General features: G+C 36.7%; 1 protein-coding gene across 2 annotated transcripts; it reads left to right on the forward strand.

The window, feature by feature from the left end:
* The first annotated feature begins 3,445 nt into the window (after window positions 1–3,445).
* Window positions 3,446–23,512, forward strand: LOC113497346 (SET domain-containing protein SmydA-8). 2 transcript variants are annotated; one of them, XM_026876870.1, is made up of 11 exons: window positions 3,446–4,175; window positions 10,160–10,196; window positions 18,819–18,964; window positions 19,449–19,586; window positions 19,933–20,094; window positions 20,276–20,465; window positions 20,712–20,912; window positions 21,387–21,613; window positions 22,093–22,352; window positions 22,783–22,886; window positions 23,193–23,512. In XM_026876870.1, coding segments are annotated over exons 1-11 (1,608 nt in total). In that variant the 5' UTR covers window positions 3,446–4,173; the 3' UTR covers window positions 23,334–23,512. The 2 variants fall into 2 exon arrangements, with proteins under 2 accessions (XP_026732671.1, XP_026732672.1); XM_026876871.1 differs by lacking the exon at window positions 3,446–4,175 and adding an exon at window positions 4,213–4,930.
* The last annotated feature ends 867 nt before the right edge of the window (window positions 23,513–24,379 follow it).

Raw genomic sequence — 24,379 nt, forward strand, 5'->3', positions numbered from 1 at the left:
GAACCAGCTCTCTTTCTGGGTAAGACAGTCTGTACGGGCGATAAACAACCGGCCTATTATCCGTTAACTCGATTTCCATTTGAACTATGTTAGTAAACCCCAAATCTTTTAAATTATTTGAAAAACATTCCTTATAACTTATCAATAAACCTTTTAATTCTTCTAATTCACTAGTCGTCAAATCCGGATTGTAATTGAGTTCTGAACAAAATTCTTCATTTTCAACATTAAGAACATTTATATTCATGTAACTATCAGTTTTGATCGCGCGTGTTATCAAAGAATCAATTCTTAACAAGACCGCATTATTAGAAACATTCTGAACCAGTAAAGAACCATGCCCCTTGTCAATATCATATTCACCCGGTAAGAGATAAAATTCATGATCAGACTTGCCACGAAGTGATCCCCGGACGTATACGGCCCCTGAATAGTCTTCTGAACAACTAACTTGAATTAAGCACATTTCCTTTGGCCGTATAGAAGAGTCTGTCACTAATGTAAAATATAACTTGTTTCCAAATTCGCGTGAAAATATCAACGAATCATAAGTTTTGGTGATAATAATACCGGGTTTTTCTGTGAAATTCTGACCAACTAGTAAGGGGTACTTAATAACGCTATCCTCTACAATTAGTACTTCTATTTTCTCTATAATATTCTGTATCTGTAAAGTAACGGTAACTAATCCGATTGGTAACACAATATTGTTACCTATACCTCGCATAGCGGGTAAAGCAGCGTCAGTCGCCCATTTAAGACCTAACTTTTGGGCATCAGTGCAACGGATCAAAGTACACTGACTGCCCAAGTCTACATACCCTGTTATAAGTTGTCCGTTAAGCATCAACCGCATGATATACTTATCATTACTGTTAACAAGCGTTAGGTTATCTATACGCAAAATTTCCTTCTGACCTATTTTATCCATCTTGCTGCCATTGCTATCTGAAGGGAGTTTAGTACAGTTCACGGAAGTGTGACCTAGCCTATTACAGAGGTTGCATTTCAAAATTTTCTTTGTACATTTAAAACTAAAATGGCCTGGTTCGTTACAGTTATAACAAACAATGTTGTTGTTTGAAGTCTTATCCTTTAATTCACTAGTACTATACTTAAAATTATTTGATGAAGCATTAGGTCTCCTGTCATTATTAGAACGCGATTTATCTTCACGCGGTTGTTGCTTAATGGACTGGAAATACTTTAAAACCTGTTCAGGCTCCTCGCACTTTAATGCTTTCGCGCCTAACCTCAATGAGCGATCATCAATTCCATATAATAAGCAATCGACAGCATGTTTTCCTTTAATATCGCAACGGTTTAACATGTTAATTTTTTCAAAATAATACAATTCTAACGACTCGTTGTATTTTACCCGCTTGGATAACATCTCCGTTAACAACTCTGCATAATCATCACTACTGGGAAACGATTCTAATAATTTATTTTTCCATTCGAGCCACGAAAATGACATAGTAGGTAAAGCTTGGTACCAAGTTTTAGCGACACCAATCAATTTAGGTAAAGCGTAATGTATGATTTGGTCGTCGCCCCACCTATACAGCTTAGCACATTCATCAACTTTGTTGAGCCACATTTGAATGGTCTGACCTTTTATCATTGGATCAAAATCAGGAATGACGTTGCCTAACATTGGAAATTTATTGCCTTCAGAGCGATTATTTATTAAATTATTTACCAGTTTAGTCAAGAGTGCATGCGTCATATTATCAGTATAGTCATTGGAACGTCTTACCGGTGAGCGGGGCGACTGTCGTGAAGGCCTGCTGCTGCTGCTGCGTGTGTCGGTGTCGCTGCGGCTAGCACGTCTGCGCTCGCGACGACGGCTGCTGTGCTCGCGGTGCTGCCGGTGGCGCTCATGATGGCTTCTCTTGTTCTTGCGATGCAGCCGGTCTTCACCACGACGCTCACGAGAACGGCTCCTCCGTGCTACACCCGATTCTAAAGTTTCGCGCCTCGAACTTTGTTCGCGCCCGCGTCGCTTGCGTTTATTCTTTTCGTGACTCTTTTCAATTTGTTCGCGTTTCCTTTTCCTTGCATGTGATCTACGGCGGTTGCTTGATTCACAGGGCGTGTTTTCATCTTCCATAGTTTAAATTGTTCGTTATGAAGAATGAAGGAGAAAAAAAAAAAAAATATCGTAAACTAACACTACTGAGCTAGCCTTTCGAATCCCACTTCTGAGATGAAGGATTGGGATTAGGTTTGCTCCAAATAAATACTCAACTTGGATAATAACTATATTTTAATGCGTTCAGTTCAACGGTTGAACAACAAGTGTCGTGCATAATCAATTCAAATACATAAATCAACTCCCATATTGAGGGTACCGGAAATGAACATTAAAAATAAAATAACTTAAAAAAAAGGTACCAGCACAAATGTCAACGACATCCAGTGTAAAATAATCTAGCATATGTTATGTATGTTTACATAATAAAGATTCATGCCTTTCAATAAGTGACTATCGTAAAAGCCAACACTATAAGTGGTAACCCGAGAGCGTTTCTAACATTCATAACACGTGCACTCATAACACCAACTCGTATACTTCATACTCAAATAATTTACCTCGTCGAAACGTTCCAGTTTATTGCAATAACGTTAAATAATACATTGCAGCTATAAACCCTGAGTTAACGCATCGGGATTTAGATGAAGATGCTGCGCACTAACGTCTTCTTTTAGTTACGACCGATACTAACGAAATAAATCTATCAATTGTGCTCAAGTGTAATGATAATTGATCGGGTACTAAAATTTAATATTATAGGAAGCATTGACTGTGTTTTACTTTATTTTACTGCTTGACGTGACCGTTAATACATGGTTACTATTACTACTTACCTAGCTTATCTATCCCTACTAATATTATAAATGCGAAAGTAACTCTGTCTGTCTGTTACGCTTTCACGTCTAACCCACTGAACTGATTTTAATGAAATTTGGTACAGAGACCTCAAGATACAGGTCAAGATACAGTTGACCTTGAGAAAGAACATAGGATAGTTTCTATCCCGGATTTTTGAAGAGTTCTCTCGAAAACGCGATATAACCGACCTCGACGTGGGCGAAAAGCTATACTGTTATAAAGCTGAAGAGTATGTTTGTTTGAACGCAGTAATCTCAGGAATTACTGGAGATATTTGTAAAATTCTTGCAGTAATAAATAGCGCATTTAGTAAGTTTACGAGCTATGATTAAGGATGATGATATGATATTAGAAGAAAGAAGATGCATGCATTATAAAACTATTAATCCAATTATAAAATATATCGGCATAACCACGCGTGAAACAACTACTTAAAAATATGTCTAAAGATTGTGGCTATCTATTATCATAAAGACTATGCAAGTTCTTGGTAAACCACTAAGATATTTGATCGAGAAGGAAGATTAGTTCCATAATATATCCTTGTTCATGTCAAAACTTCAACGAGTCAGAGAACATACTTTTCGTGTAAAATCTCATCATCAACAAAATGTGCAATTATAATAATCGCCGGAAATTCCATTTCCACTTATGACATGATTCATGAATCCCTCATTAGAAGCCGCGTAGGTTTTTCAACTAAATTTAAATGTTACCAAACAATGAGTAAACCTGACTATATTTAACGGCAGTTGGAGTGAGATTGACGAAACTTTCTCAGAAGTAAACATTTTGCCTCACGTGCCTGTAAACAAAACCGCATAAAACTGTTGTTAAAATCACAAACTATTTGCTTACTTAACTAACAAGCTTCTGTAGTTCGTGGGAAGATCACCGGGATATAATAATAGTATCAAAAACGTTTACAAAATTCTTTATAACCCTAAATAGTAAAACTGTAAGATTATTCAACTTCTAATTCAATTTGAGATGCAATAACGTAGACTAAGGACCTAAAATGGATAGATCACAGGAGATCTTTATTTAAACCTTTGTTGTAAAATTGTACGAGAATTATGGAAGGAAGCCCATCGGCAATAAAAAATGCGTGGCCGTTAAACTGATAATTTGCGGGTGCCAGACTTCCGGAGGAAGCCTAAGAATGTAGCGCACGTCTTCCTTGTAAGTTTTTTGGCGAATGGCGAAAGCGTTGGCGGTATAAAAAGCTAACGAGGTCCGATTTGTCCGACAATTCCAGTTCTCAGACAACAACAATAATGTAAGTAGTATCAATACTAACCTTGGTTTCCATATTTTAACTTTTCTTGGGAACTTAGCCTTCGGCTAAATCTAGGATCGGTTTACGTGCTGGCAAGACGTTATAACTAATTTCATTATGCATGCAGCTGAGGATTATGTTCAAACGTATACATATTCAAAGGTAAACACAACATAGAACTACGATCAGCTGCCAAAACGTAGACAACGGTTAAACAAATCTTAAAACTGACATTTATTACTAAAATTATACCAACTTACCCAAATAATAATTCCAGAGGCAGCGAAATAAAATACTAATCATAATTAACGGCGTGACCTAACCTATCAATTTTATCGTCATGGCACATCTGAGAAAATGATGTCCACTTGATTTTCCACGAGCTGAGAAATTCTTTGTAATCATTAGCTGTAGGAGACCGGACCACTGCACGGTGCGCACCATTAAAATCATTTGGCATGCCACTGTTGCCAAATTAACTCCCAATAAATGGCCGTACTTTGCTATCCGCTATGGTTATTACGAAAACGTCTCGTGGGCTGGTTCACAGTGTAAATGCTTAATTTTATTGTGTCAGTCCTCAGTCCCGCATAACAGTCCGTTGTGCCAGGGTAAACGGTCGCGCGCGCTTACCCTCAACTTTTTCCCGCTAGTATTTTGGCGCCAGTTTTGTGATATGTGAATGACAGATAATAATGATAGTTTTGTAAAGATTTTTTAATTGTGTCAGTGATTTTTAAGGGATTGTGTGTAAGGTTTGTACTTAGATTTCACAAATTTAAGAATCATTTTACCTCCGTTTCAAATTAAAATTGAAAATTTACTACATAATTTTTTGACTGATACTTTTAGTTAGGTATTATTTTCCTATAAATATTAAAAAAAAACATTATCTAATTAACCATAAAATATTTTTACTTAAACCAAAGTCGAAAAGTTCATGAAAAGAATTTTTATAAGCGAATTAATGTAATAAAAATTCTTTCAACGTAAGCGTTAATTAGAAGCTGTGTATGAAATTCAGTTCATTTATGTATGCTTATGTATACTATAAATAATCCTATCTTGCTCGAGATTCCAATAGCCAATATTAGAGTGAATTTATTGACCAAATATTACCCTAGCAATATCTGTAAAAGGGAACACAAATCCGAGGATTACAGGATTTGCGTTAGACATGCGGAGTAACGTCAGCAAACCCTGCCATCACTACCGTTAAACAAATACTGATGCAACATTATGTAAAGAAAATAAATAAAACGAACGTTAATGAATAGAATCAGATGAAACGCGTCAAACAAAAAAATGTTCTTCTTTACAAAAATATCGACATTCCTCGAGTAATGCATAAAATTAATTACAATAACAATGTGGTCGTTCGTATATAAAATTGGAAGTTTGTTTATTATCTCTCGATATACTGTTAAAATATTGCTGCAATTCTTAGATCGCGTTTTTAACACGTAAATTGTTATTTTAATTTGCACGTGATTTCGTTCAATGGAATAGTGGGCCTACGCACGCTATTGTTTTCCGAGTTTGGCAATTTTTAAAATAGTATTTTTTTTTAAATATGGAAGTTGGGAGTTTGAAAGCTCTCTTAATTTTCGTGTTTCTTGTTCGCATGTGACAACAGTTCTATTTTTTTTAAATAAACAGAGTTAGATTTAATGGGATTTATGTGTGATATACATCGGTTTTTAATCATTAACACAAACCACCTTTTATCTCCATAACTTCATGAACCTCTTTACGATTACAGTTTGTCAGATCAAACCCAATGAAGTAGAGTCGCAGTTGTATATTGATAATTTTTTATCTAAAATCTAACAATTTATCTGCGGCCAGTATACGATGCTGTCGGCCTTAGCTGCGCTGGCGCATCTATTGATGCTAGAGCCAAGTGCGGTGCAATATGATTTATTATCCGCAAGATATTCTACGGAGAACGAGGCTGATCTGTTAGATTGTGAAAAAACAGAAATATTTTGATATTGGATTTAACAAACTTGTGAGGTGATAGTTTTTGCTGGCTGAGCACAGTGTCTTTTTAAGTCCTATTTTTAACAGAGTTAGCTGTTAGCCAGGATAATAAAGCTGGTCATTTGTCCTTCTGCAAACGGCCTGCACCCCACCCATGACAGCAAACCCCGATAGAATCTCGTTTCCTTTGATCCAAGATCTTATAAAATACCCGGCATCGTAAATACTCTGCTCAAAACATGTTATATCTGTTGGCTTCATCTCGACGATGCCGACGTTGACGTCGCCGCGTGACAGATGAGCCTTGCCTGCGCACCAACAACGTTCCATCATAATTTGCCGTCATCTACACGAAACACTGACATCTTTCTAGTGAACATCAGAAGACTAGAAGATCGTATTCAATATAACATGTGCAAAGATACAAAATAATTTACTTAACATGTTGTAACTTTTAGTAAGTACATAAAAGTATACAATCAATGTCCAAGCTTAAATTAAACAACTCCTAAATGTACCGAAAAATATCGAAATTTGGACAGCAAACAGACAAATTATAATTTCTTTAAGCGCCATACATTACATGACAGATACTTCTTTATTTACGGCATCTCTCTAAAATAGTCTAAAATAAGTTGAATACTATCCCTTTCGCTACCGTCATTTCAGGCCACAGATACTTTAATAACCGAAAACATTTGATCTGCGGTTTACGAAGGAAGGCATAAATTAATCATTTATCTCCACAGAGATCCATCGGAGTAAATTATTACTAACATAAATATTAATAAAAATGTCCGCTAGGTGTCTTTAAAGCGACTTTGTAATTTATGAGTAAGGCAGAAATCAAGGGATCGCATTTATACATAGATATATATATATTTAATAAACGTAAGTTTTGTTATAGAACTGAAATTGCCTCTTTGGTAAATATCAAATATCTGATGAGTCTTCAAAAAAATTCTTCACGCTTCATTGGAACGGACAAAACATCAATTAGGTCCAGAACCCACCAGGCCGTCCATTTGCCTCCAACTATCAACAGCTCGCGCCGCATACACATGTACAAAGCTCACCTAGAAACACATTTCTAACGGTAACTGCACTCCATACGTTAATGCTGTGATTAATTCTGTTTGTTTGACACATCAGAACGATTCCGCAATCTGCGTTCCTACATTCGAAAGGGAAAACACCGATCAACGTGGACGTAGGGATTGTTGATCGCGGCCAAATGCCCTGTCGTACAATATTACAGAATGGCCAGTTTATTTAAACGTATTGGCAAACATTCAACGCCAAATTTGATTTACATTACGCCTAAGGTTATGATAATACTGGCGATTGGATTTCTTACGTAGCTCCGTCATACACTGAACTAAACTGAGCCGAATTCACGGTGATCGCAGTATTTTAAAATGTTCATCGAACGTTTTGATAGTCCAAAATTACTTCGGTTTTTTTTTTTTCAGTAAACTTTATTTGTCGGATTAATAATTTTTGAAGAAGTTCTTTTGCCAAAATATTACCTGAACATATAACCTTAATTCTTTTAAGTAGTTTTATTATACAGGCACCGAATTTGTTTCTATAGAGAAGGGTATGAGAGTTCCTTAAAATAGGAACACGGGAAGCGATGATAGAATTATGAGTACCATCTGCTTTAAATTGATACCTACTTCATGTGAATATTTTAATACTTGAACATCTATTGGAATTGATTACAAACAGCGGGGTGCATCTTAGTAATAATTTATTTCTTCTTATTTGAGTTGTAAAGTCGGAGCTCGGCTATAGCCCCAATGAGATCAAAAACACAAGCTAAGGAAGCAGTTTACCTTTTAACAACAAATCAGTTTCGACTAGAATACGTTTAAATCTGTTCCATCTTCATCTATTCTCAATCTCCATACGGCGAGTAAATCTCTTAACCCTGTTGACGTCACCGCCACCTAAACTAACCTATTACCGAAAACTGCGTGTGTTCTAAGAGATACAAAGAATTAACAAGACGTTTCAAACAGGAAACCTCTAACAAAATAATTTACAGCGCACCAAAAGTCAAAATTCTAAACAGAGCAATGATCCACGCCATTCAGCCTCTTTGTTGCCGACTTTATGGGCGAGGAGTGAAACTATTGATGTAAACTGTTCTAGATAAAAGGAGTAGCCGTCGCGCGACACGTCTGCATACATAATAATGTAAAGCTTTTAGAGTTTGGACGTTGAGCATTTGGCACATTGTGAATATTGTGATGCGACCAAGATAGTTATTTTTTCGTTTATTGGTGCATTAAGATTTATTTTTAAAAAAATATTTGGAAGAGTGTGCTTCCTCGTGACTGACAACTGTCTTACTTTAAGTGGATACATTTTTAAGGAAGGTTCAAGGGCCTCTTTAGCAAACCTTATGTTCTGAATCTAAACATGTCAATGTTTGAAGTTTTCACTCTGATCTGAACTATGTAGTTAATGTCTAAAGCATCAAGTAAACAAATAAAAAAGAAAATCTCAGCTAATAGCTAAAAGCTCTTAAACAAAAAGAAAAAACAATCATATTCCTTTTGATTTCCCACTCATGTTCATATTTAATTACTCACAGCTGGCGTTTCGTAACGGCCTGATTTTAGCTTCAAAATGGGCGTCATATTAAATTTAATTGTGGCTGGAGAAGTCCTCGAATGTGTTTCAACAAAAGCGTGAACAGTTAATTTTAAACGATTTTGTATTCGCCGCGACCAGTTTGATTTCGTTCGCATGAGTAAATATTTTAATGTTGGCTGAATTTTCGGATGTTCGAATTTGAAATTCATTCAAATTTAGTTGCGTGGGAGCAGACTGTCCAGGGGCACGCGTGTTACATTAATGAAGTCATTCTTAATTAGGTTATTTAAAATTAATATTCAAAGAACTGATGTAGTATTTCTCACATCTTTTCATAAAAAATATTTTATGTTGGCATTTTGTGCTCATTATGACAGTTAATATTTTATTTAATTGTCTAATAGGCCATGATATTTTTTCACGATAGTAAATGAAAGCAAAATATTTTTGTAATGAAGAGACCTGTATTCAGCTCTACTCTGTTCTTAATTACTCCTTGCTCTACTTTGCGCTACATAACACATAACCCAAACCAAAACCCAAAAGGTTTAAATCTTGTTGTAGGCATCAATAAACATTGAGATAATAAAAACTTGCTCCATCTAGAATGATAAATCGTGAAAAGATTTTAATTAGAGGCATGTGCAGCTGCAGCCACCTGAGCAATGTTTACATGTATAGCGATCGGTCTGCCTGCCAAGAGCGAGCATCACGGCGTTATAGCACACATTGTTGCCGGCTCGATATGTGTCGGGCCAAAGATCGGCGGACATTTACATTACCGAGGCGATATGTCAAGATGTTCAGCATACGAACAAAGAGAAGACGAGGATTGTCCTCCAGCCGAAGAGTTATGTGAAGTACATTTGGTTTAAATTGCGGAAACTATTTGAGCACGGGGCTATTGTATAATCGGCTTAGTTTACAATAAAGGGACATTTTAATAGATAACTTGTATAAATGTAAGGTAGACCATAAGGTAATGGTCACATAAAAGTTAGGCTTTTATTAAAATACTGAAACCCTCTGTATGAATAGGTTACTAAGGATATTATTTAATTTCCCTGAATGACTAGTTAACTAAATGGGCCACCGTGAAAAACTTCGTGAATTTCCTTCAATTCTCTTACTATCTTAAATTAAGAGGTTAAGTAATAAACCCTACAGTATCCTGTAAACCTAACTGCAGAGGAATGTTTGGACTTTATAACTGGATTCCAGTTTCCTGAACATTCCGATCCCAGATATATTCGGTTTGTATCAGTGTGAAACATTATTGTTAAAGCTTGCGACACGGAATATTTCCGAGACGCTCCGAGTCCAACAGCTGTGACCCATTATAATATAACTGATTTGTGGAATCAAAACATTTAACTAGAACCATTTGTTTGTTACAGGAGACGCGACATGCATAAGAAGGGACATAAGAAGAAGGTGAGTTTGGTTTCGTGGCCCAATTAGTTCAATTTATGTATGTATGCAAGTAATCAGGGTTCGTCATATACTAACGTTGCGGTACTTCTGGTATCTATTAATTAATGGATAAAAACAAAGGAAGAATCTAGGGTAGGAGCGGCACTTTTTTAATTAGATCCAGTAGCTACGTAATAACTAGCAATAATTTTGGAGAAGAGCAATAACTATGACAAAATGTTTTCTTAAATGTTGAAAAATCAAAACTAAATTCTGAATATTTAAATATGGATAATCAAATAAACATTTACTACGTTTAAATGTATCGTCCATACACTTCATACCACACACGAGTTTCTCGCAATACCCGAGGCTCGCCGCCGCCCGGCGGGAATGGCATGGGAACCACTGCCGGCATCTTGGCACCCTCGCCCACAGCTCGCGGCGCTGGCAGCTGATTGATAACGTGCTGATATTATGAGACTCCTCTACTGCCCTCGCGTTCTATATGGGAAACGATAAAAAAATAGAGTTCTCCTCCAAACCATGAGAACACGTTCAGCTTGACCCCTCAGGCTGAACGTATATCGTAATGATGAGCAAAGTTGTCTTGTCGATTGATTGGTTATTGATAGAAAATAGTATAATTTGGAATCTGATTGCTATGAAACAATGCCAGTGGGAATGTCAATTGTCCCTGCTATAATGTCGAAAGTTGACGCCTTGAGTCGCCTTTTACGCTTTCTTATCAAACTTAAGGTACAGGATAGAATATTTTACCTGTATTTGAGGTACAATACAAATGTCTATACTTGCAGAAGTGTATTTGCATTTTGGTACGTTTAAAATGAACCGGCCTACCATATAACTTCTTCAGAAAATATGTTTTATTCCAAAGAAAATGTTCATTGATTGCATCATGTCAGACTTCATCCGTAATATATTCATCACGTCAATCTGTCCCGTGTAATCTGTCACCTCCGATTTGGCTGTCTGTCTGTCGATCTGTCTGAACCAGAATGCAGGGAATCGTGCCGTCAATTAATCGAGATGAAAATAATGCTCGTTGAGATCTGTTAAGTGGCTATAGATAATGTTGGACTGAATGAAAGTAGGACTCTTCACTTTAAGACTGTCTTTTAAAACTAAGTAGGTTTATGATTTTTGTAACACTTTTCGACTACAGGATGTTCTGCAAGTAGTTTAGTTGTATGAAAAACAGTCAGGTTACACTCTGGTCCACAAAAAAATAATTCAGTCAACAGTGTCATTTTTACACGGATAACGAGCGAATACAAAAATATATTTATTCTTATGCGCGTGTGCTATTTAGCGGTATCATTGTCGCATAATAAAGAACTCAGAAAGCGAGCTTCGAAACATATTAATGAACAGATGTGGTTTAACGAGTGAAATATAACTCTATACTCATATGAATGTAAATAAATCTATCGTCACTTCTATTAAGGATTTATTTATTAAACAGATTCTGTGGAGGAAAAATATCATAATATGTACCATATCTTAAATAGACCGAAAATAGGTCAATAAAACCTGATTCTCTTATATAACTTTATCTTCTTTCACGTGGGATATGTCTTCTAGAAGCCCAATTCATAATTTATTCTCTCCTGTTTGTTCAGGGATAAACTCTAACATAAGGTTGTACATTAACCACACGATAAGAAGTTTAAACGTCCTCAAAATCCTATTTTTGTTGACCATACCTGCAAAATCTATGCTATCTTCTTTGTTTTGAGAAATTTGAGCATGTTCAGATTTCACATATAATTCATAGGTTTATTCGGATTCGATATAGGGAAGCAATACGGACAGTTCACGTTCCCTCCTTCAAATGTCCCATTCACTTCAGTCCAGTTGATTAGCATGACTAAATATAAACTCATTTTGGCAACATTAAATCCTATCGCATGGCCCTTGATTTTAATATAGCTGGATGGTCTATTTTTGTAATTTGAATGCAATGTTATTTAGAGGTTTTATGAAGAGTGCATCAACGAATCTCTTACTTCCCACATGTTTAATTACAATAGAACTTTTCCCAAATATATTACTAAATGGTAAGTCAAACTGAAATAGTAACCAACGGGGATCCTTTTTTAAAGTTTAAAAACAAACAAAAATCGTATTTACATTCAGTCTTCCGAGTTGATTTTTATATTTAACGATCGATTCCACGGTTTTATAAATACTGCAATGATTTAGAAATAAAATCTGATAAAATAAATCTACGTAGTTCGAAGTTGTTGCTTCCCGGTGAAAAGAAAACAAACATTGGGTCGGTAGGTGTTGCGCTCTGCCGACTTCTTCCCATTCAAGCTTGCTAATATACATATACAATCGTAAAATAAGTATTGTTTTGTGATTGTAGCTATATAGGTGCATGTTTCATTGTTATCTTTCGGAGTTTATTGTTTACGCGCTATAAATTTTCAGCAGACGATTATTTTATTATCTGTTTCTGTTAAGTAATCTGTTCTGGTTAATTAAGGCGTTTATGTCTTGTGTAATGTAAAGCTCTGGCAGTTCGTACGTATTTCCGTGACATCATCTCCGGGCAAACTATTTTATGTTAACTGTACTTGCACATTGATTCTCTTTGTTGTTGTTGACTCTACGGATAGTCGGAACCCGAGCCGACGTGGCGCGGGTTCGATCCACGCATAGGACAAGTGTGATCCACAAACACTTGTTTTGAGAGTGGATGTTGTCGTGAATGTGACTTGAATGTTTGAGCAACCCCGCGCGACGAAAGAATAGAATACCCAAGGTATTGCGAGAGTTGTGTAAAGAAGAATTGTAGAGTCGACATTTTACATTTAGGACTAGCGCTTTAATATGAAATCATAAAATCATCATCGATCGTAATAGCAATCAATATGTGTCCAATAATGATTAAAATTCTGATTTACCCGGAATAATAAATACATGTACAAGACGAATATCAATTTAAAATTGAATCTAAGCCACAATCAATATTAACTAGTCCATTAAAACATAATGCATCGTGTACACTGTAATAATTTACGCGGCATCGGTCAGCGCTCGACAGTTGGCACCCGTCCCGCTCGTGTGTCCTACACGACTCGCGTCGGTCTGCTGTCCGCGCCCAACAAACAATACGCCGATGTCTAAGTGGAAATAGAACTCGATTAAAATGATAGCCTTGACGGTGCGAGGGTATGTAGTAAGCTGCAATACGCGCTTAATGTTTCTAATCTTAAACAATTGACAAACGTTTCTGAGGTGACTTTCAGCTGTGAGTTAAGGTTCTTTTTTTGTGTGGAAAGCACTTTTAAATATATTGTTCTACAATTTAATAATAATTCGAAACAAAGCGATATTCTCTGCCCTGCTATGCGCCTGCTAAATTGACATGCTGCGCTGTTCCCTGCGTGTAACTTTGACACCAGTGTTTTCAGACTTGTTCCACCAACACAACTTTTTGAAGCCGGACACGAAAACATATAACAACTAAATGAAGCGACTTATTCCAAATATAGTTTAGAAGCTTCATAAACGTAACGGCTGACTAAAAATGTCAAAGTTCTCCGAAAAAGGAAAGCGAGCGTAACAAAAGTTTTAATTTGGTACTGAAACGGGATCCTGTGACATTCGAGGCGATGCCTAGTCGCTAGATGTCTAATGTCCCGTCAATACGCAAATAGTACCGTGACGTCACGTATCAGGCCACGGTCAGACTTTTACGAATACGTCAGTAATTACCTAATATCTCATCACGACGCAGCGACATGAGCGGTAATTGCTAAAAGATTATTTATGGAATAGTTCCTACACGATACCATCACGTTAGTTAATATTGAAATAAGGGGTCTTATTCCATTGGATGTGTTTAGTCATGCAGATAAGTAACTATATAGGGTAGGTGTTGGCCGATGCTCATTGTTGGTACCTGAATCTTCCCATTCTATCACACCTACTGTCACCTAGCCGCATTTTGGAACTTTATCCTTTTCTCATTTTACAATGTGGTTACAAAGATCGAGGAGATACAGATACAATAAATCCTTCCTCCCTCCAATGTGACGTCATTTGTCACTTTATACATGAATAATTATCGCTCAGTTAATTCATTAAATGTCAAACATCCATCATTATGAGTGACATCCAATTACGGTTCATTACTCGCTAGTTTCTGTCCTACTGCTAAGAATAATCTGGCTTCATGTCTTTCTTCATGATTTTGCGACAACTGGAAAGGTTACTTTCTAGATGTAATTTGTTGATGGACGAGCTCCAAATATTTTCTAACAGAACTAAGTTTGAAATAAACACTTGTTACACATCTAAATAAGCTTCTCAATCTATAAATTTAAAAGAAAGTACCTGCTTCAATAAATTAATATAAATTGATTTTAAAATGGAACTCGATATTGCTTTCCAAAGACTAGATGCCTGAACCGTCATAACTCGTATTCGTACCTTCATAATCCTATACAAAACCAGGGTAGTTAGAAGTGTACATACATGTAGTGTGACAAGTATAATTAACTCGTTGTTCGCTTCGAGACGCGTCTGTCAATAGGCGCCGGCGGCCGATGACAGGCGCTCCGATGTGCGGAAAACTACGACTGCTGGGCTTAACAATATACAATGCCAGGGTTTCTGCTGATCTAGACTTCTATGGAGACTTGGAGAGTTTAAACTATCAAGTCGACGACGACCTCCGTGGGTCAATGTAAAAATTCACATTTCTACATTGTCTCGTGTCTGGGTGTTTGTGGTACCTTCGTTGTATCTGAATTCCATAACACAAGTGCTTTAGCAACTTACTTTGGGTTCAGAACAATGTATGTGATGTTGTCCGCATTTATTTATTTTTATTTAAGTGTTTTAGTAATTTGAGTGGTTCATATTTTCTTGCTAATTGCATAGCTGATCCTTTCAGCAGTTTCGGCTCAATTTTTGTGAAATAAAACTGATGATACTTAATGATGAAATAATTTTGATTTATGACGAAAATTCCCAAGACTACAAAACAAGTGATGATAATATTAAAAGTTTGCACATTGTCCAAACAAAAAAACTCTGCCAAACTATTACAGCCACATTATTTACTTGATCCAACTCCTAGGATCATAAAATGGCAGAACATAGCTAGGAACCCAGCCCACACAGGAGTATTCCTATCGATATTTCAGCACCGGTACTCGTGAGCTGCATCCATACTCGTTGCTCTGACGTGATCTAATCTTCATAATTTTTATAATAAACAACCGATCAGCCTCATCGTACAGTTTCAAACAAAAGTATTTGCAGTTATTCGAGAGCGTGAAATTTTTGCACGTCGAATACGTTGTGGGAATATTAGGAGGCCATTTAGATAAACTTACTATTTTCATTTTAAATCGTAGACCGACGCAGAAGATTTACAAAATCACGAGGCCACTACCAGAACGCTCTTTTTCACTCGGAGGGCCATGAAAACAAGTCACTCAAATGATTTTTCATTTATTGCATTATATTCTGAATCATTATAAAAATACTTTAATCAATTTAAAGTTATCTGGGAAAATAAGAAACGAACATCGAAAAGCTCGAACACCTTGTCGTATCAAGTGTACCTAGCACAGTAATCACATCATAAACTCCCGAACAGTGTATAGATTATCAATAAAACTCTTTAGATCTTTGGCTTTCAGCGCTAGATATAAAAAGGTCAGATCTAATATAATCCACGGGATATTTAGTGGTTTATCTTTGACCCTGGGACTATGCTTCACGAAAAAATACTTTGTCTTTATTCAAGTCGTGTAAGAAAATACGATAAAAGAATGTGCACAATAAACAAGTGTTGTAATTAGAATGATTGTGTCACTGGCAGTGAGCCATCGTTTGGCAATTAAAATTATATTATTTGCCGTTTTTTGGCACACAGATACGTAAAGTTTTGTTTTATGTTTTTGTCAACGTTATGAGTCGTTCCGTATGAACAAAATAAGGTTTGCACATTCAGAAATAAACAAATGCCAATGGAAGGTCTCGAACTTTCTGATATATGAGACGTATTTCCACTTTATATGAGATGTATAATTTCCGGACACTGGACAGACTTTGCAACATTTATTAGTAAGCGCTTGATAATAATCAGCAAACTAGTAAAACAAAGGTTTTTGAACAAGATCAAACCATAAGTTTCAGGTTACAAAGAAATGGCTTCCTCATTATAGGTCTTACTCGAAGACATACTTTTATTACATTATTTTTTTCTCCTCACACACACGTATACATACGTATTCGCAAAGTGGAATTACTAGTATTAAACAATGTAGTTACGATTTGAACTGCATCCAAGATGAGATCGGAACAATAGCCGGCTAGGCCCAGTTATTTCACAACCCGTTCAACTTTGCCAACAATAATACAACCAATATCGAGATTAACGTTTTCTTCGTTTTATTTTTTACGTAAATATTGGTTTTGGAGAAAGGTTAGATTTATCTTATTTAGTTTGTAACAAAAAATGAGGCGTTTATAATTTTAAAAGCTCGTAAAAATGCTTTTTGTTTAAAGAATTCAAATACCACGAGGTTTTTTTTTCAATTTTTATATGGAAGCGTTACTTGTTACGGATGTTGCCATACTAACACAACTGTCCGTACCAGTGCACAGGACCAGAACTCTGTTATTAAATCTGACAAAACTCTCTTTAAAAGACCTTGAATTAGATTACTAGTCGGTACTTTTCATGATCATTTTCAATGCGGTGCACGGTCGTCCATGTAATCTATATGCGTGCATACTTGTACCAACAGCCTCCTCGCCTCATCCCGCCAACTGCCGCACCTAACCACTTGACTTCCATTACTCCCTCAGATACCTTGAACTTTGATTGATGTTGCTAAAACAACTGAAGGGTTCCCAACAACCCACACATCTATTAAACTATCCTATCCTATCTATCAGCTTTAATAACTATAAAATAAACAGTCTCGGAACACGTTAGCACGATTCTTTCATTTTATATTTATTGATATAAAATTCTGTGTTTTCTGAACGTATACATTTCCAAGAAAATAACATGTTCGTTAATACATTGTCACTACGACAGAAATAGAAACAGATGGAAAATTGAGAAAATTTGTTGGCTTTAGTTGTGTTTAACACAATCACTAATATTTGCTGAAAATTCAAGGCGCGAAGGGAAATTGTTATGTGTGTCCTCCACACATTAGAAAGAGTGGAGAACTTTGAATTATATCAACAAATTAATATATTTTCTTACATCTTAGATATTTATTTTAATTAATAGCTGTATCTTTTGTATGCTATTAATTAGTATTTATTATTTATCATATTCAATTTCATTGAAGAAAGAGTAATTCAATTTGAAGATAAGGAAGCTCAATGAAATCCAAAGTTAGGATTTCTAATTTAAATTTTGTTTTTCGTTTTTAAAACATTTTTTCTGGACTCAGCATACCTACATTTATTTATTTAGCACACCAACAGTACAATTAACATTTACATTTTGAAAGTAATTTGACCTACCATAGATCACAAGAACAATTTCATGGGTGATTATTTGAAAATATTTAAGGTTTCTTTCAAACTACATTTAAGACATAATTTTATGATCTAGTGAGGAATGTTTCCGTTGGCTAATGGTTCTTAGTGGTCTGTCATTCGCCCGGTCTGCTGTGACGACATATATTATTCTTATATTGAGTTTAACAATATCATAAATTACGTTTATAGTTTTTGTGGATTTCGCTCAACGATGAATGTTATCTTGTTTCCGAAGCTTTATGTAAAGTCGTCCTGTCATGTCTCTACATTCCGACGAACGAAACGTGTGAAAGTATTAAACAAGGTTTTCAGGGCTGAGCCGTATGAACTACAGACAGATATATTATAATTAATACTCACAATTTTATTAATTTATCTTTATTTTCTTTAAAATTTCTGTAATATATTTAGTTGGTCAGTTAATTCAAATCGTTAATGCTTCATCGGTTGTCGTTACAATTCGCATTGACACTATTAATCTGTATAATAATAGCTTCATTTTATTATGATCTGCTCATTGATTTAGTAGAAGACGGCAGACGAAAAATTACGAGTAGTTACTACTAACGATATTATAGTGGAACCAAAATCTGATGTACTGAGCTTTCGCTTCTCTTGGAGTTTATCGAGTTACTGAAAATATTTAAGTATTCTAATTAAATAGTTACCTAGTATTTTGCGCGTCATAGGAGATAAGTAAATTAGGAACCCAATTCACCACCCAGCAGGCAGTGACCGCCAACCCAACGAATTCACGGTCAAATAAATCATTGACAGGGTTATGAAACAGATTTTAACATCGAGCCATTGGCACGGCCGACTCAAGTGGCGAATAAAAATACACCTAGACAACGCCTACCAGTATTCAGCAGCATTCATTCATAATTCCAACGTCATCTGTATATCTCCTGTGGAAACCCGAACGCCGGCATTCATAAAAAATTGTCTCAAAACCGTCTCCCAACTTGTTTATTGACCTGACGAATGTTACGATGTATATTCTGTGTGAGAACATACTTCTAACTCTTTACATCAAGATTGTATAATGTTTGTATCACTTCAGCAGTTGTGATTCGGATTTGTGTTCCACAGACAAAGAAACGTGCGCGAGGAGATGGGAAGAACAAGGAGAATATTATAGAAGATGTACAGGATGAGAAAGATGAGCAGACCCCGGAGCCGGCGGAGGAGAAGAAGAACCTTTGTTATGAAATAAGACATTCATCTATAATGGGCAGGTAATTTTCACTAATAACTATACAGAAATTTCTTGAACAACAAACAAATTTATAACAATAGTGTAAGTGATTTCAATCACGGGTTTGTAGCAAAGACTTGAAAAATAGACAAATATCATCGCTGGGAGATAAGAATGTGTGATTTTAAAACTAGGTGAAGGCTGATGATATTTGTATGTTCCCGCGCAAACTGTAAGAGGTGCGGAATATACTATGGAGCTTGTAGACATCTTGGCTTGAAGCCCATCTCTATAAGCATCTCTATTTGGATTTCTCAACCGAATGGATTTTATTGGTGCACTTTGCAATGAGTGATAGATTCTGTAGATACTCTTGCCTGTTTGTATCCGAGAAAAGCGGCTATATTTACAAACGGCAACCAATTCTTACTTTCGGGATGAATTCCAAACGTAGTCTCAATTGTCAAGTTTTGATTAGGACTCTGTTTTTGGGACTAAGCAATACGTTTTCTTTATAATTTCAGATATTTGGTGGCGACCCGTGACATCCGCCCGGGTGAAGTGATAGTGGAAGAGCCAGCCATTGCCGTCGGCCCCTGCAGTGGCTGTGGACTCATCTGTTTGGGATGCTACCGGGAACTCGATGAAGCAAACCTGGCTAAGTACGTTACTTTATTCAGGTATTCAGGCTATTCGTTCGAAACGATTTAAGTTTAAAACAAATAACTGATTAACACATCAAAAAAATTGTCAAACCGTGCCCTTTTTAACGAATTGTCTAACGTGTTATACCCCACGCATGCAAGGTCCAATACAGCATCAGCTACAATATTGATTCTCAATGGCGTGGATGCTAAGAAGTAGATTAGACATCCATATTCTAAACATCAAAAATACAGTTAAATGATTTAAGAATCCGACAGGCTTTGTCTGATTCTTATATCATTTAACTGTATTTTTATTATTAATAATTCAATAATTAATCACTACAATCCGCTCTCTCCTCAGATGCCAAGGATGTAAATGGCCCATGTGCAGCAGTTCGTGTTATGGTTCGGGGAAGTACACGGGTCACTCTACATACGAGTGTGAAACCTTAAAGGGAATACCTCCAGACTACACCAAACTTGAAGATCTGAAGGATTCCTATCAAGCTCTAATGCCTTTGAGGTAATTATTCCTTTAAAGTCACCATATTTTATCCGGATTAAAAATAATTTATCTTTCAAGATCCATTTTCCTTACCCTTTTTTTCATCTCCACCCCATGTTTGGCCTTTTTTGTACCAGAAAACGATTTGAAGTTCTAAATAATGAAAATAATACAACTTTCCCTTAACTAATAATTTCAGATGTCTTCTGCTGAAAAAAGCAGATCCAAAGAAGTGGACAGCGCTGTCAGCGATGGAGTCTCACAATGAGATGCGACGCGCGCGGGGAGACATCTGGCCGACCAACGAGAAGAACGTCGTGCAGAGGATCAAGAAGTGGGGGCTGGATTTCGATGACGAGGAGATCCATACTGTATGTGGTATCTTAGAGGTGAGGACAGCGACATTCATATTAATCTAAAAGCCATTGTGTAAGGAATTCAACTTCAAAAGATTTGCAAGTACTTCAAGCGTTTAGGGTACCTTTTATACGTTACATCAACTACCCTAATACCGTCTATTCAAAATGTCATGCATAAAAACACAAAATTTCCAAGTTTCATTATAATTTTCGTCAGGCCAATTCATAGTTCAATTTGCATCATTTAGTATCAACAAGCACTTGTGTGGTTTGCAGGTGAACGCGTTCGAGGTGGGCGGCAGCGGCGCGAGCGCGCGCGCGCTGTACGGCGGCGCGTACCTGCTGGCGCACGACTGCACGCCCAGCACCACGCACACGGACGCGGAGCGCGCCGCCTCGCGCCCGCTCACCGTGCGCGCCGCCGTGCCGCACCAGCAGGGGGACCTCATCTCGCTCTGCTACGCCTACACGCTGCAGGTGAAGCACCTTACCTATGTTTCACTACACAATTGGTCGCGTGCTAAAGGTCCCCCTAAATTCACTATGACAGGTCAAGGGTTTAATCCCCTCGTAGAACAAGAATTTGTGTGATCTAGAGATAGTTATTCTGAGTCTAAGTGTGTTGTAATTGGCTTGAATATTTGTGTCCCCTGCGATACAAAACCTTCTGAAGCGTCTGCAGTTCTGAAGTTATGGAGTAGTTAAAAAAAAGTATCTATCTCGATATATCTTGCGCATAATGAAATACTGTGGACTTGTAGATTGCAAATATGACGGAAGCGGTAGAGTAGACATTTTAGCCAATGAGAAGTTCATACCTATATTGAAGTTGTCTTTTGTTTGACATTCTTCGATCTTCCTAAGGCATGTGATTCCGCTCAATATCTAAAGGCGAGCTTTTTAACAGTTTTCAGTTTTATGAGAAATGAAACCTTTTTTGTTATCTTTCAGGGCACCCTAAAGCGCCGCGAGCACATAAAGCACAGCAAGTTCTTCGAGTGCCGCTGCCGGCGCTGCGCGGACCCCACGGAGCTGGGCACGTACTGCAGCGCCTTCCGCTGCCCGCGCTGCGCCGGCCGCGTGCTGCCCGCCGCGCCGCTGCAGCCCGCCGCCCTCTGGCGCTGCGGCGGCTGCGCCTACAGCATGGCCGCCGCCGCCGTGCAGCTGCTGCTCAAGAGGTGGGGCTGGCCCTAGATACTTACACAATCAGATTATTCTATTAGGTGTCTGTATGACAATTGCGAGGATCAGTCTGTTGAGGAGCATTCGTATCTATCTGAAAACTAGTTCGAAACGAAAACGTTATTTTATCATGGTGCATAAAAATCATTAAATACCAATAACAATAAAAGAGTTGGGCATAAAAAATAGAAGCCCCAATGTGGCCCATTATGTACACAAAAGTTCATGAAAATCGGTGAGGCCGTTTTGGAGAAGTTCAATTACGTTAACCATAAAACGAGAATTTTATACATTAAATTAATAATACCTAAATTAAATGAAATTCCAAAAGTGCTACTTAGTTAGTGTACGATATAAAAAAATGATTTTGAAATTCGAATCTGTCTGAATAACATTTTCCCGAAATCTAATAGACGCAATCTCATAACCACATTGTCACTTACTCAAAAATATAAAGCAATTTCCTAATTTCCAGACTCACAGACGAATTCGAGCAGATAGACGCAAACGACGTGCCGGGCTACGAGAACTTCCTCCACAAGTACCGCAACGTGGTCCACAGCTCGCACTACCTGTGCCTGTCCGCCAAGCACTCGCTCAGCCAGCTGTACGGGAAGGTGGCCGACTACATGATACACGAAATGCCCGACTCCGAGCTCAACAGGAAGATTGAGATCTGCAGGGACCTCATGAAGGTCTTTGATGTTATCGAGCCGGGATATTCTAGGTTGAGAGGTGAGGAATCAGAAAAGTCTCGTTTGTGATTCTTTGTTTTGAAGTCGATTTGTATCTATAGTGTTAGATCTTTTAAATTATACTTGAATCTATAAGTCTTTGTGCCTGACGAAAATCCACAGTTTGAAGCCTAAATAAATTGTTTTTTTTTAGGCAAATAAAATTCGTCAAACTTATAAATTCACTATGCACTAGGACAATTAACGAAGACCTAAAGACCTAAACAAAAAAAAGTCTACAGGAATCAAATCAAAATCCAATTATTCAAAAAGCCTATAAAGAAGCACTTTTTGAACGGAAAATATTATTTTACATAGACAGCCCACCATATCGCCCACCCTTCACTGCTTCCAAGCGTAACAAACTCTACAGCATAGCACGCCTTCTGTTTACAACAAGAACAGTATTCATAAAAGTCATTATGTTCCAGGTGTAACCCTATATGAACTGCACGCGCCGCTCATGATCCTGACCACGAGGGACTTCGAGAAGAAAGCCATCACCAAGGACAACTTGAGGACAAGGCTTAAAGAGGTAACCGACTGCAACTTCTTACCATTTCTGATACAAGTCTGAGTACTGACACGGTTTGTGACTTAGATCGAATGAATGAAATTATGCGAAAATTTGTTTGGGAAGTGATCATTTGGCAATTTATTTTCGGTAAAACAAGGGAGATCCATATATTTTAGTTTTTCCTTAAACTTATTTTTATCCTTTTCATCTCGATATCGCCTGGTAAATTGTTTAATGTATGAGGAACTCGTTCTTTTTATACGAAGTAGTATTTTCCTAAACTTGAGTCTAGACTGCAACTTACCTAATGTTTTTTTCTTGCAGATCGTGGGCTACCTAACAGAGTCAGCTCTGATCTTAGGCTTTGAGCCCCCGCAGTCTTCCGAAGGTCTAATGGCGTCCGCAGCTAGAGACGCGCTGAAGAAGATCAAGACTTGGGAACAGATCATCGGGAAGATCTCATGATACTCATAGTTTAGCATTTGGAGACGTATTGGCTGATATTGGGTGAAATGGAATGAACGGACTTCCAAGAATGATATTAAATCTGTCCTAGAACATAACGCTATTAGGAGCAGGAAAATTAAATTATTTCATGTAATAACTAATTTGGGAGCAAAACAATAAATTAAATCAACTAACAAGAATATTGAGTCATATTTATTTGATTGATCAAAGCATTTTCAATTTGTTTACTGGTTTTCTATATAATTTAAACTCGTTTCACTGTTTATTTTTCCTTTTATACACGGTATGACATTATTCAGCCTTAATTTCCCTTTTTATATAAAACTATTAATAACTTAACAAATGATAATATATCGTCACTCTAAATATTTTTAATTGAATAATCGACAAATTTATATATTTTTGTTAAACATTTATTTATTCATTCCTTCCACTAAAAGACATTATTATTGTGTGAATTATTTTTGTAATAAAATGTTTAACCTTCTCCAAACTAATTTAGCATTTAAATAAATTATTTGAAGTACGAACAGTATTTTTTATTCATCACCCCTTTTTCGAAAACAGGCTTACAGGCGTAGGACATTTAAATAATATTATGAATTCAGTAGTAATATGTTTTTTATTAACCTTTACTGAGCGATGTACAAAGGATTCGATCTCCCCAAAATTATTCCTGAAGCATTTATTTGCCATATAAAAAAGTATACAATATTTTTTAAAGTTCCAGTTTTAACAAACAGAGCGTAGCTATTTCAAGTGTCAAAGAAAACGATTACATTTTACTCTATTCCGAATTTATGAATATCAAATTAAACTTACAATTAAACCAATATGCAATTAAATCCTTTGGTAAAGACCAAAGGATTTAATTGCATATTGGTTTAATAAGTTTTCTAAGCGCGACTCCCTCCCTGATTTCTGTTAGTCAGAAACCAACGTTTGTATTAAATATTCCATGATCAGAATAGAAAGAAAGATTCGCTTTTTGATTCGTAAGTAAATAACAACTCAAATATATAAATCTCGCTTGTAAAACAAAA

The sequence above is a fragment of the Trichoplusia ni genome, chromosome 9 (genome assembly GCF_003590095.1).
Source record: "Trichoplusia ni isolate ovarian cell line Hi5 chromosome 9, tn1, whole genome shotgun sequence".
Lineage (NCBI taxonomy): Eukaryota > Metazoa > Arthropoda > Insecta > Lepidoptera > Noctuidae > Trichoplusia > Trichoplusia ni.

What these genes read in the sequence shown, in the direction of transcription:
- LOC113497346 (XM_026876870.1), top strand. An exon ending in AGAAGGGACATAAGAAGAAG is followed by an intron (nt 10,197 to 18,818) that starts GTGAGTTTGGTT and finishes TGTGTTCCACAG; the next exon opens with ACAAAGAAACGTGCGCGAGG. An exon ending in CAAGCTCTAATGCCTTTGAG is followed by an intron (nt 20,095 to 20,275) that starts GTAATTATTCCT and finishes TAATAATTTCAG; the next exon opens with ATGTCTTCTGCTGAAAAAAG.